This window comes from Dermacentor variabilis, chromosome 9 (assembly GCF_050947875.1).
Source record: "Dermacentor variabilis isolate Ectoservices chromosome 9, ASM5094787v1, whole genome shotgun sequence".
In the NCBI taxonomy this organism is placed as follows: Eukaryota; Metazoa; Arthropoda; class Arachnida; order Ixodida; family Ixodidae; genus Dermacentor; species Dermacentor variabilis.
The window spans coordinates 107,284,102-107,297,304 of NC_134576.1; the positions used below are offsets into that span (position 1 = coordinate 107,284,102).

The 13,203-nt window shown below is 49.3% G+C and overlaps 1 protein-coding gene across 1 annotated transcript; it reads right to left on the minus strand.

Moving 5' to 3' along the window:
• Nucleotides 1–436: 436 nt before the first annotated feature.
• On the minus strand, nucleotides 437–12,501 carry LOC142557240 (E3 ubiquitin-protein ligase RNF217-like). Its single transcript, XM_075668943.1, has 2 exons — nucleotides 10,593–12,501; nucleotides 437–833 (listed from the first exon to the last, which is right to left on the minus strand). Exons 1-2 carry the CDS (start codon nucleotides 12,122–12,124, stop codon nucleotides 674–676), a joined length of 1,692 nt encoding a protein of 563 aa, XP_075525058.1. The 5' UTR covers nucleotides 12,125–12,501; the 3' UTR covers nucleotides 437–673.
• Nucleotides 12,502–13,203: the final 702 nt, after the last annotated feature.

Below are 13,203 nucleotides of genomic sequence, written 5' to 3' on the forward strand. Positions count from 1 at the left end.
GACATGTAGTACCGTGTGGACGCTGCCGTTTGTTTAGTAATGTCGTATCTAAACGTTTTTTTTTTCTCACCAGTGGCTGACCTGAACTTGTGTGTTGTGGTATGGCAGCTGTGTCGCGAATCGACATGTGAACGTAAGAGTTTGCGGACTCCTCGCGTGAACTCAATTTGTCTGGGCCGTGTTTCTTTTCTTTTTCGGTGCGGCTTTATTCTTTGTTGAGCGTTTTTTCTTTATCACAAGTTGGAGCAGAGGAGATGCCAAAACGTTTTTAAGTACGTTTAATAGAAGAAGAAGAAGAAAATAGCACCACTCATTTGTTGCACACAGAAGCAGGTGTACGTCTGTAACCTAAACTTGCGTGTGTCTGAGGTCCAGCCGCAACGCGGCCGACCACGTGCACGCGACGGTAAATTTAGCAAAATGAAACCAGACACAGTTTCATATAACACGACGCTCTTTATTTTCAACATTTTCGTCTCTTGCCTTCCAGCAACGCGTGCACAGAGTACGCAAACATCGCATCAGAAAAAAAAAGAGAAATATATAAACAAGATGTTGCACACACTCCTATTTTCTCGGCATTGCCACGGAATGGAGCGTCAGCCCGACCCGCGGACTTCCACTCACACACACACGCACACCGGGCTTGAATCGTGCGCGCTGAACCGTTTCTTTAAACCAGGAGAACATACGCATACAATGAGGTCATCGTATTACACACTCGATTCTGCAAGGCTCCCCAGTCACAGGCAATCGCAATGACGTGGAGCGTCGGAGCAGTCACAAACGCTTTGAGCACTAGTATAGCGTATACATGCCGCTTCGCGCGGCCCCTGAAACATGGAAATTGGCGTTACCACATGATAGATATGACCTTGCTTGATTTCATTACAACCATGATTTAACTGTAAGCTGCCAACCTGGCACAAGTTACTTTAAGCACCGCTGCAAGATCTCGACTGGCCATTCGGAACAAAAATCGTCCTTGACATGCTACAGACAATCTATGTATGGCCTTCAATCACACACACTTAGACAGTCAACAGAAAGCCAGTCCAGGACTTACGCAGGATACTTTTGGTCATAATGAAGCAAAACCTACAAGCTATTACATTGGAAAACACTTTTTTCAAGCTTCCGATGGCGTAAAGAAAAGGTTCAGCGCGTACGCACATAGGTCCATCGGCCCCAAAACATAATATGGGAGCATTTGTGTGCCTAAGCAATACATCTCCGAAAGCATGGGGCTAAGGCTTTTGGGGCCCACACTCACCAATACATATATACATACCACACTACCCGCTTGTGCATACAACTGGACGTCTGTCGCTACATCTCATCACCATTCTCATGCAATTCAAAGAAAGGCATTGGACTTGCCGCACCTTTACGAGGGGTTGTGTGCAGCAAATAAGCAGCCCTCCCACCGAACTCGAAGCTCAGAGTAACAAAAAAAAAGAGCTACAATGTATTTCATCCTATGGTCTAAACAGACTGAAAAGCGATAACAATAGTAGATGATCATATTAGAAACACTTTATTATACCACAAGATGCGACCTCTGCCAGAGTTTTGATATGGTCTCTTTCCTGTGGTTGCCGAACTGCCTGGCAAAACAGTCGCACCGCTGAGTCCCGCCACGTGATTCCCACCAAGTTTAACTTACTCCGTTTCGAGGTAATCAAACACACAATCAAATGCCATCTGCCGGAATTCCCGCTTGCTTGCACAGAATTCCCAATTTAATTTCGGATGCTAAGGATGAGCGTACGTGAGAGAACAATTTCCCACGTGAGGATCAGATGCCGTGACGACGTTGACAATCACTGCGTAAACGCACCAAGCTTTCCTGGGAACAGACACGGTTCGACTGCATGCTCGGGAAAGAAATAGAAAAGCTGCTTCACAAAGACGGTACTCGGAACTTGATCAATTTCTTTTTCCTCAATCGTTTCCCAGGCTCGACATAGGTCCGCTATCCACGGCTGTCTCTCAAGAGTGGGGGAACGCGGCGACAAGTTCTCGCACGCCGGCAGCAGCGGGTCATACGTTTCTCTTTTTCCCATCTCAAAACGAAAGCTGCATGCGATGCAAGGTCATCAAGGAAGTCCGCCAAGATCTGCCTCGCCCTGAGCGGAGCACAGGCGGTGGAATCCTGTGGTACAGATCTTTCATGGGTCGCACGAGGAACATACTGAAGTTTCGCAATACACCGGTCCTCTCACAAAGGACATCATTTGCCGTCATAAGCTTTGTGAAACCAAAGACACGTGAGGATAATGCAGTGTCATGAAAGGCTACCAAAAAAGAAAGAATGAGAAGAAACAGGAAATTGTGAACGTAACGACCCCTCCCCCCCCCAAAAAAAAGGGGGATTCAAGCGGCATCTCCGGTCTGACGCAATGATCGCTCTCGGGGCGTAGCGGGCTGTATAGGATCCATATACACGAGTAATACGAGATGGCGAAAGTGATAAAGAAATGGCGAGCCTAATTACTTTCATCACAAAACGGGCAGAAGGCAATGGAGTGGCCCGGCAGCAAGAACGCCATGAATTGGGAGTGACGACATAAAGGAAAACCGTCTTTCACAAGTGGCCCTCATGTCCGCTACGGAGGGACCAAAGACGCCACACGAGCGTTCAGTCGCCAACTGCAGCTCGACAAATTTGGTATTCAAAGTCCACAAATGAGACTGCGTGCTCTTCACGGCCGTTTGTCAAGCGCCTAGTATGATATCTGCCAAAGAAACTGGGTCAAAATAGCGGTACATAGTGAAGGTCCAATAACTACAGACGGAATGAGACGAACAAAGGCAGGAAGCTGTTGTCGTCTGCCGTTTCTCCTCTGTCACATTGCGAAAGGATGATTCTTTCTCGCAATCGCTGCAATGAAAGTCATTATCCCCTTCATATGAACGTAGGCAGACATAAAACTTCCAAGGAAAAAGCTTTCCTAATTGGTAAATTGATGCATAGTCGCTTCCATCACGTCACGTCGTAGGTGCTATAACAGTATTAGGCTGCCGAGGCCCAGGCATACCAAAGGAATTGCTTCAACCTGAGCCGTTTCTATCACGATGCCTACAGCTCGTTATCAGTCGAGAAGGCCTTCAACGTACAGACCGCAGCCTTCCTTTAAAGAAAGGGAGGGGGGGGGGCGTCTGTGGATCGCACCGCAACCACTCAGTTTGGCGAATGACCAGCTGCACAAGTAAACGCGGCGCACGGAACAAAGACACTGCCGCCATTGCCGGCGTGTTGAATCCGCAATAATCCGTTTTCACTTTGGTGGTCATCCCACCCGAGAGCGGACACCTAATGAACGTTGAAGCACAAATTACGACTCAACGAATTGCGCATTCAAACTCCGCAAACAAGTCCGCCCTTAATGACCGCTTGCCTAATGTCCTCCTCTTTTTTCTCGGCTGCGAAATCTCTTTTTGCTCGAGAACAAACTAGACGTCCAAACATTTCCCTCCCAATCTAATGGCTACGTTTCTTGGCCCAGAAGCCTAACAGCAGCCGCACTTATCCGGGCAAACGGTTACATATATATTTCTTTTTTCCTTTCTCATTTCAAGGAAAGCTATTTGCAAACAAACGAGATCATCAAAGCACGCTTCGGGAGGGTCGTCATCATTAACAGACCCTCTGTCTCCACGCGATTTAGAGAAAACAACCCCGAAAAACGAACGCCAACAATGCAGAATGTGCAGGGGCAGTTACGCGGAATTGGAACAGCAGTTGAGAGAAAAAAAAGACAGAAAGACGAAAGAGAAAAAGATGGGTAATGCGGTGCTTTTTCGTCTCTAAATGCTCCTTACAAGGGGGCACTTGATCTAGGCTCACACCATTTTTTTCGTTCCGCACGCTTCTCTCAAGGCCGTTGCATTTGCGCCACACAAGCGCACGCCTGGCCCCCTCGGAATGAGAGATTATGCCACATTCAACCGCGAATCAACAAGTGACTAGAGCCTCGGTATGCAGCCGACACGGTCTCACAACCACTTGAATACAGCACTCGTTTTAAGCATCACTTTAAGCGTCGATTTAAGCCAGCTAAGACGTTGCTCTGGCGGTGAAAGGGACGCCTCGAAAAAAAAAATACTGCCTTGACCCGTCTTTGAATGGGGCTGCCGTAAAGCTCCACGGGCTGCGCAAGTTTCCGTGGCGCTGAATAATGCACGCTGCAGAACATACCAAGCGTCAAAATGAACGAAGTCAGCATCCCGTGCACTTTATAAGCCACGAAACACTCGGCTAATGACCACGTTTGCAAGAAAACACCACCTCGGTTGGTCCAGAACGTGGAGGTCCGCGTCTATCGATTTCGCCGACATCCCCGAGCAAATTGCTACGGACCACCAATATTCTTTCGAAACGGGCAGAAATCAGGGGAACAGGAACGCATGCACGCTGGTCATACGGGTGTGCTGGTCACACAGGGTAAAGCCTACGCATTCTTCTAGCTCGCGAAAAAAAAAACCTAGTCCCAGAAAACTGCAGAGTTTCAAGGCGCGGTTCTTGCCCAGCGAGTGTGGCTTAAGATTGAAGGATTGATCAACGACCCCTTGACGGGGAATCCTCGCTCGTGCGGCTGTCGGGGCTGTTTCAGGCGAGAATGGTTAGCAGCCATGCGGGAATGGGAATTTCGCGTACTCTACAACAATGTTCAAAGATTTGAATACCTGTGGTTAGCAACACTAAATACAAAAAAGAAACTTAGCACAATTATCGTACACAGAAGCCTCTGTCAAGAAAGACGCATCAATCGTAAAAAAGAATCGCCAACTACAGGCGAAGAAACACATACAGAAAAAAAAGTAAGTCCAGTTGTTTTGCACAAACGGGCGTACGCTACGTCATCGAAGGAGTCCGCGCTTTCTGTCACGCGTCGTCGTTTACCAGACTGTCGTGTTTCCACAATAAATACACGCAAATAAATAGCATCACAATGGGCACACACTTTCAATGTTCACGAGAAACAAAAAAGGAAAGAAATGAAAGGAGACGAAGAATAGTGACGTAGAGAAAAGGGTGACAAGAAGCAAGAAAATGGGTAGAAGTTTTTACACGCAAAAAGACATGGAATGGCAGCAATTCGTATCCACACACATATAAACACGTTGTAAAGATGAACAGCATATATACCTTAGGACACAGGGGCCAAGAATAACACAATACGTTGCTAGTACGCGGCGACGTACAGTTGAACCCGAAATAATGATCCAGGATTGAGTGAACTTATTCTCTACAACGAACAGGCGAAACTTATTGGCCGACATTCCCGTAGGATAACTTCCTCGTAACGAAATCGAGTCCGACTATATCGAACTCGATGCATCCGCTGCCAGCGCAATAGGTAATGTCCAAAACATGGCGTCTATGGGATGTTTCCGGCTCCCAAATTCAGTCAGCAAAAGCATAGCCTCCGAGATCTGTCCCTAGAGCCGCGCGGCTGCGTCGCGGAATGTATTTCCACCTACAGAGCCATGAAATGAAGTGAACTGGAGCAGGTCGCGCAATTCGCGCATAGACAATACAGAACGACATTCTTAGTGACGCTGATAAAACTGTTCGAGGCACAGGAAAGAAGAATGAGTACCTACTACTGGTAATTATGTCAATATTTTTTTTCCCTGCTTCTCCACTGGAAATAACAAATCCGCTTATAATGAACGCACCAGAAAAGTTCGTTTCAGTTCGTTACAGGAGGATTTGGGTATATCGAATTGCACGATACACCAAACATTCATTACAATCGGGTTCGACTGTACACACAGGCAGGAGAGGCAGCATTTATATCACTACGAGTCGTGGCAAAAATGGGGCGAGTGACAATGCTTTGACTTGAGGGCGTGACGTCGTAAAGCACATCGCTATACACACGATGGCGCAGGGCACACATAGTATAACAATGGCGGCGGCCTAGCATATATATGGCCGTTAGGGGAGACCCTCATGGCCTCATCACAAATCTTCCCAGCTGTTCAGGAACGAACTTGGAGGTCTGAAACATCACCAACCGCTAGTAAGTGAGAAAGCCATAGTGGAAACCCTGCTTTTCCATCCTCCGTTTCTGTTCTAATATTTTTTTTTGCTTTGTATGTCTTTCTTGTCCATACAATGTCTGAAAAAATGCTGCTTCATCCAAGCTCGGCAAACAAAGCGGAGAGCTGACAAAGGAAGTGGCGCACATCTCGAGAATCCTTTTTTCCCTTCTTTCTGGTGGCTGTGAAGCTCACGCGCTCCAATTTCGCGAACATAATATTCTTTTCTTTTCTTGTCTTCTTTTTCTGAACTTAACATGTTGGATAACTGCGAGTCGGCCTAGTTGGAACAGATTCATCTTAAAACTTCTTGTGCGCAAACAAACAGGGACGAAGAATAGGGGCAACACAAGGAAAGCGCTCGTCCTTGTGTTGCCTCTATTCTTCGTCCCTGTTTGTTTGCGCACAAAAAGTTTTAACATGTTGGATTTCATTCTCGCATGACTTCTGCGTGCCAATCAGTTTTCCGCGGCGAGAGATTTCTCCGGTCGTACAGTGGTATCATGCGAGCATCAATTTTCTTTTCAGGGCTCCGAAGTTACTCGTTTGATATTCGGATTAGTTAACGATATGAGTCATTTTCCTTTTCAATTCATACGGCGTGGCGAGAGCAGCACGAGAAATAAAATGCCACAAAGATTGACGAAAGACAAGGGTCGGCCCAGAACGGCCGCTGATGGTTCTGAACGGGCGTATTTCCAACGCAAGTAGCACCGCGGCGACTTTGCGCAGACAAATGAAAATCTATAGCCTATCGAGCGGCACCGAGAGAGAGAGAGAGCTGTGGAATACGAGTTCATGTGACCTAACTGCGGCGAACGCTGCGGTACGTGGAGAGCGGTCCGCGCTGTATTGGAAATCAATGTTCTATTCTTCGTCCCTTGCTACCGTGTCCTTCCGGCAAATGTAAGAAAAAAAAGAGGAAAAAAAAAAGAAATTACGCAATGTGGCGTCGATGCCAGTCGCCAGCTTCCTGTAAGACTCAATTTTTAAACATTCTTTTTTTCTGACTTCGAAGAATGTCAGCAGATAGCACAAATCTTCGATTCTTAGAGAGTTGCAACGAAAAGACAAATGTGGCAGAAAATGGTGTACAAATGGTGTATCGCAGTTCTGTACTCCTCTTCCTCCCAGATTGCCTACGCCGCTCTGCCTAAGCTGCTGCGTCTGGTGCCTATCGTAAACCTAAGGGAATTTTCGATCGCACTCACACCTCTACCATTAATGTCAAACACAAAGACAGCGCGTTGGTGTGAAGCCCGGTGCAAAGGAAAAACCAAAGCACTTGAGCGACGTGTCGTTAATCTGACATGGTAACAAGGAGTGATCTCGTCTTTCTTTTTTTCGGTTTAACAGGAACCGTGAACGTGCTTTCTCGCTAAAATAAAAAAAAACTCTGCATGCCGCGCAACTCGTGAGAATTCCACAGCACCTGAGGTGCACTTTTGTTGCGCAATCAGGAGTGAATAACCGACCTTCCCGCAAGATTCTGCTCAGCATATCTAACCGCATGCCTTGCCTCGCACATTTCCTTTCCGCTGCTGCTGTTGTTGTAATTGACTCTTAGGCGGGGAACCTGACCACGACACCTAACGTTCTGAACATGTTACCCAAAAGATGCGCAGACTGAAGATGAAAACGTTCGTATCGCAGCGCGTTTGAAAGCGCCACGATAGAAAACGTTGCGAGACCCTCGAGAGCGCAGGAAACTACGGCAGCCTATCGACCGGTGCTAGAGTGGGCAGCGGTATGAGGGCGCCAAGTTCGAGCGAAGAAGGAAGTAATAAACCTCCCAGGCGACATCTTCTCGCAGGGCCGACGCTCCAAGGTAAAGGAGGAAGGCGCAGGTAGGGCTGCCCCGGAACTCGAGGTCAGCGGCCCCAAGATAAAACAAAGAGGACAATGTCATTGCTCGACCTCGACGAATAGGACCCCTTCATTCAATGCCACCCAATCAACCCTGCGCGTAGCTGGTTGAAGCTAATCGTGCCTGGAAAGTGTCTCGAAGAAAGAATCAGCTCCAATCGATCCTGCGCCATCGAGTTTGCAGACATGAAATTGCTTGTGGGTCAAATCAGGCGTCCCACGGCGCCTCTTGGCCATTCTGGTTGTCGAGGGCTTGTCAAGGGTCTATATACTCTTGCGCAGTAGCCCAAGGAACCGTGCGCAGCACAGAATGGCGCAGCGGCAAGAAAAAAAAGGAAAGGAAAGAAAACGTGAGTAACGGCAAATCTCGCAACCGTTGGTGCTGTCCACAGGCCGACTTTTCTAAGCCTTACGTCACCAACAGGGGAGTCGGTAATGCTTTCAATATCAAGTACTGACGCGGTCTGACGTGCTCACCTAGGGCACTGTAGGCAAATAAAACAGAACCGCGGTGCAGCTTTTCGATTCATCACGACCACAGAGACGCCGATTTCGAGCACGGCGGGTTTTGTCAACGAATGACTTCCGCAGAGTCAAGTGCGGCGGCAGCGCAATCAAGCGGCATTGAGATCAACGCCGGCGTGAAACAGCAAGTGCGCGTTTTCGTCACGCCGTTCGAAGCACCGACTCGGAAAAGGGGTCCCATCAAGAAAGTCTCTAAGCAGCACGACGCCTGACAACACGACGCAAGCAGGCGAGGATTACGCGCAAACGCGGCACCTCGATTGCTCAAAGGAAAGAAAAAAAGAACGAAGCGCATGGTAAAAGATGTCATCATCAAACCTCTCATCCGCATTTTACACCTTGTGCTTCGCTCATCATAACGAGCAGCGCGAGTTCGAATAGAAAGACAGGTATAAAATTCCTTGCGGGTTCTTTAAGCCGACGGCCAAGCCGAAAGCCGAAACAAAGAAGACGATGGCGAATCTTGGACTATTCAGCGACAGCAACCAGACCACAGAGTGATGCGAAAAAAAAAAAACTAGCTTGCTGACATTTGAAGGACTGCGAGTGGTGGTGGAGGGAAGTGTATTCGAATAGACTATTATTGGCAAAGCCATTATGCCACCCTTCTGCTAGCCAATCTGGCACTTGCCCATACAATGGTATAATCCCGTACCACCTGAAAGTCTCACTCCAGGTATAGAAGATGTGCCTCTGCGCTTATTTTCGACATTTACAATACAGCACGAGGGATGTGATGTACATTGTTAGACAATTGCTCTTATATATATAGTCTTTACAAACTATGCATGAGATATATGATCACAGTTCCTGAAAGCTAACAGTTGTCGAAGAGTACCAAGTGTCTAGGGATACAAAGCGTCAATATGTGGTACAGTGAAGGTTGATCGCATTTGCTGAAAGTCGTAATACAGACACACACAATGCAAAAAAGAAAGAACAAAGTATAGCTGATGGACAACTACCTCATCAATGTCATATCCTGTTGCCCCTTAGACGACTACCAAAATTCGTGACTGCTATCTCTGCCCAAAGGTAAGACATGACAGAGCTGGTGAAATGAGGCAAACACAAAAGCTGACACCAAGCCATGAACGTCTAAGTCTCTCACGGAGAGTAAACAGGGTGTATTAAGATTTAATACTAACACCAATGCAAAACTCTAATAGTTAACATTAACCTATAAGAAACCACCAGCGCCACACCACTGCACAAGGTAATAAAATCCCTAGAGTGACATAGGAAACACATGACTTGGAAGTCTCACCATTTTGCTATGGAAACATTTCAAAAGTGGTTAACGATAACCGTCCTCTGCTCAGCAGAGAGCAACGCTTCCTGCAAAAAGACCATTTCTCGCAATATGTCCGAAAGCACCATTCAGAATGAAGTGCCATCTGACTAAAAGAAGGCATGCAAAGGCAGGAAGACATTTGTTCAAATCCCACTTGGGACATAGGGTGGCATATTTTACCGCAAGGTCACGCAAAAGAAACGAAAAAAAAAGGAAACCCGGAGAAAAAAACCATTTGCGTCAGAAAAGAGCAATGATTTTTAGACAAGCAGAATGGCTTGAGACGAGCATGCATTTCTCATAAAACATTATGAAAGCATAAAAAATGTGCATGAAATTACAGCACCACCTCTACTAACTGCCGTGGCTACAATTGTCTAATCATTGTCCTAGATCCCAAAGGCAGTCACAGCATACAAGCAGGAATCTTTCTGAAGCCTCTCACTTTGACCATAGTTCTTTCTGTGCTATATATAGTTTACTGAAAACAGACACCAAGAAGTCATACAACAGCATCAACAAACAGCGTGAATGGGTCTTATTGGAAACGTGGTACACCGAAAAGTTTTACAACGAGAGCTTGTGGTTAGAAGTAGGCGGACATTTGCGGAAGGAGACGACATAAATTATCACGCCTCGCGCGCGACTTCATTAGAGCCACCGTGTGGTTTTATCGATCAGTGAAATGCGTTTGTCGAGTGTAGGGGCTTGCGAAAAGCAGACCCCCCCCCCCGTTGTTTTTTTTTTCTGTGCTTATGGTATAGATCACCAGTATGTATGGGTCGATAGCGGCACCGATGAAGTGGGTACAGGACTTGCGACAAACAGGGCAGAAAGCAGGTTACCAACGACTCACGAGAAACAGACCAGCCGCGGCGTGGAGTCATTCTCGAGGTTGACAGACTTCTTGACGCTGTGGTAGCGCTGCACTAGCCGCAGGCCACCGTACAGCGGAAACGCGAAAGCACCCACTCCGACGACGATCACTCCGGCGCACAGCGCCAGGACACCGACTATGGGCGCGGCGACGAGCTTGCCCCCGAACACGGCACCGCGGACGACCTTTCGCTGCAGCGGCTTGTCGGCCTTGTAGCGGAACTTGCAGCCGAACACGCTCAACTTGCTGTAGTGGTCGCCGAAAAACTTGAGCTGCCGGAACCGGTCGCCGCATCGGTAGCAGAAGTGGGTCTTGCAGCGGGCGCAGTGCATGTGGTCGCATCCGGTGATGCGCTGGATGAAGATCTTGCACTTGGGGCAGCGCTGCGCGTTCACCTGGCCGTGGGCCGTGGTGCGGGCCCAGGCCTTGAGTAGCCGGTCGCCCTTGCGGAACTGGCGGCAGCTGAGTCCCTCGTGCCACGGCGCGTGGCACGCGTAGCACCAGAAGCTGCCGCACGCGTCGCACTTGAGCGGCTGGTTGTCGGGCTTGGGCCGCCGCGTCACGTGGTTGCAGTGCGGGCACGTCTTGGTCGACACGTTCGCCGTGACCAGGAGCCGGTGGAAGTGCTCCTTGGAGTCCGCAGGCAGCCGCGCGCTGATCTCGTCTCGGGAGACGAACTGGTGGCAGCGCACGTTGCAGCACTCGATCTGGATGTTGTTCTGGCGCACCCGCGACGCGTAGTAGCGCTTCAGGCACGGGGTGCAGGCGGGAAAGTTGCAGCAGGGCCGCCTGTACAGCGCCGCGGTCTCGAGGCAGATGCCGCACTCGGTGATGCCCCAGGGACCGACGGCGAAGTCCGGCTCGGGCTCCTCGTCGCCGCCGGGCATCGACGACAGGGAGGCGAGCTCGGCGATGTGCTGGTGCCGGAGGAGCACGGGACCGCCGTTTCCGTCGAGTCCGGCCTCGAACAGGCGCAGCACCTCCCGGAGCAGCGCGTCGTGGTCGTACTCCGCGGGCAGCTGCTCTGCGGCGCCGGCGTCCGCCGTCGTAGTCGACGAGGAACGAATCGTCGAGCAGGACGACGATGAGGTCGCGCTGCCGGAGTCGACGCTGCTCCGCCGGCGGTAGTGCTGGGGAGGCGGTTGCTGCTGTTGCTGACGGCCCGACGCGTAGCGCTCGGGGTCCGAGTTTGGGTGGTTGCGACCCAGCTGCGGGCATTCGGGGCCGAACGAGAGGAAGAAGCACTCCAGGATGAAGCGTAGCTGCTCCAGATCAGCAGTGCGGACCCGGTTTTTGATCCTCGGCGCGCAGCCGAGAGCCGTCGCCGAGTTTCGCCGATGGTGGCCTACGTCCGAGCAAGCGCGACGCGGAGGGAGCTCGCGCTCCATGGCGATCGACTTGCCGCGCGAGCCGGGCTGTTCGGGCCTTTTGTCGGCGGCGACTCCTCGGTCTCGGTGAACCACGACGCAGGTCGACGAAGATGGTGCGGGCGACGGCATCGTAGCCGCCATTAGCGGAGCATAACGGTTCCCTGACACCTTGGGTTGAGCGCAGTCAACGACGCTGCGTCCGCGCCCGGCAAGGAGCAACTGACATGTAAACAGAACGCATTGCTGCGGGCTGACCCATTCAGCTGCAGTGGCTCGAGGGGGAGAGCGAGAAATGTGAAGAGTGGGAGAGAGAAAGAGCCGGTCGGCGAGCGAACTGCTGCAGCTGCTGCTCGTGTTGCCGCCGCGCGCCACGTCCAACCGAGCCACTCACCGGCACGCCCTTTCCAACTACCAGTTCGTTTCGTTGCTGTGGCGTCCGCAAGATGACGCCACCGAGCTTAAAAACACGTAGCAGACGACAAGCGGCAGTGTCACACTCACCGAGTCCGGTTGCATGTGCGCCGAGTTACCATTGCATGATGTAGTTGTTGTAATCCAGTGGTTACCTATATATCTGTTATATGCATGGAATATATAAGGGCAATAATTAAAATAAACTAGGAACACGGAACCAACAAAGGACGTTGACTTGGTATTTGTTTTTTTCTTGGAATGGCTGCACTAAACTAGAAGCTTAGATATATTATTTTTTGTAGTAATCGATTATCGCTACTACTAAATTACTGAAGTAATTGCATACTTTACGTACCTTTCTCATGGTTCATTGGTTTGTCGGTTGAATTACGTTCTCATCAAGTGCGGTATTAATTATTTTTTCTTTAACGAACGAAGCAATAAAGGAAGAAACTACTAGATTCCAGCTTCCAGAGGAAAAAAAAATGAAAAGCTGTGTGGATTGCATTACCAGAGTGTCTTACGTCATAACCGAATGTAGTACAATGTATGTCCATCAAAAATAGCGATTTCAAACTGCAAATAAAACGGAGTGTTCTAGCACATAGAATTTCTCACTATAACACATAGTAAGAAACACTACGGTTCCAGCAGCATCAACACACAAACGGCTCCTGCAAGACATGAGTCGCCGCCTGCCGAGAGAGTTGTTAGCAACCTACTACGCCTTTGACGTTGCCGGCCACAGGTGGCAGCACAAGCTAAAAGCCCTGCTTTTTTATTTACCTGAGTTCCTGCCGGTAAAG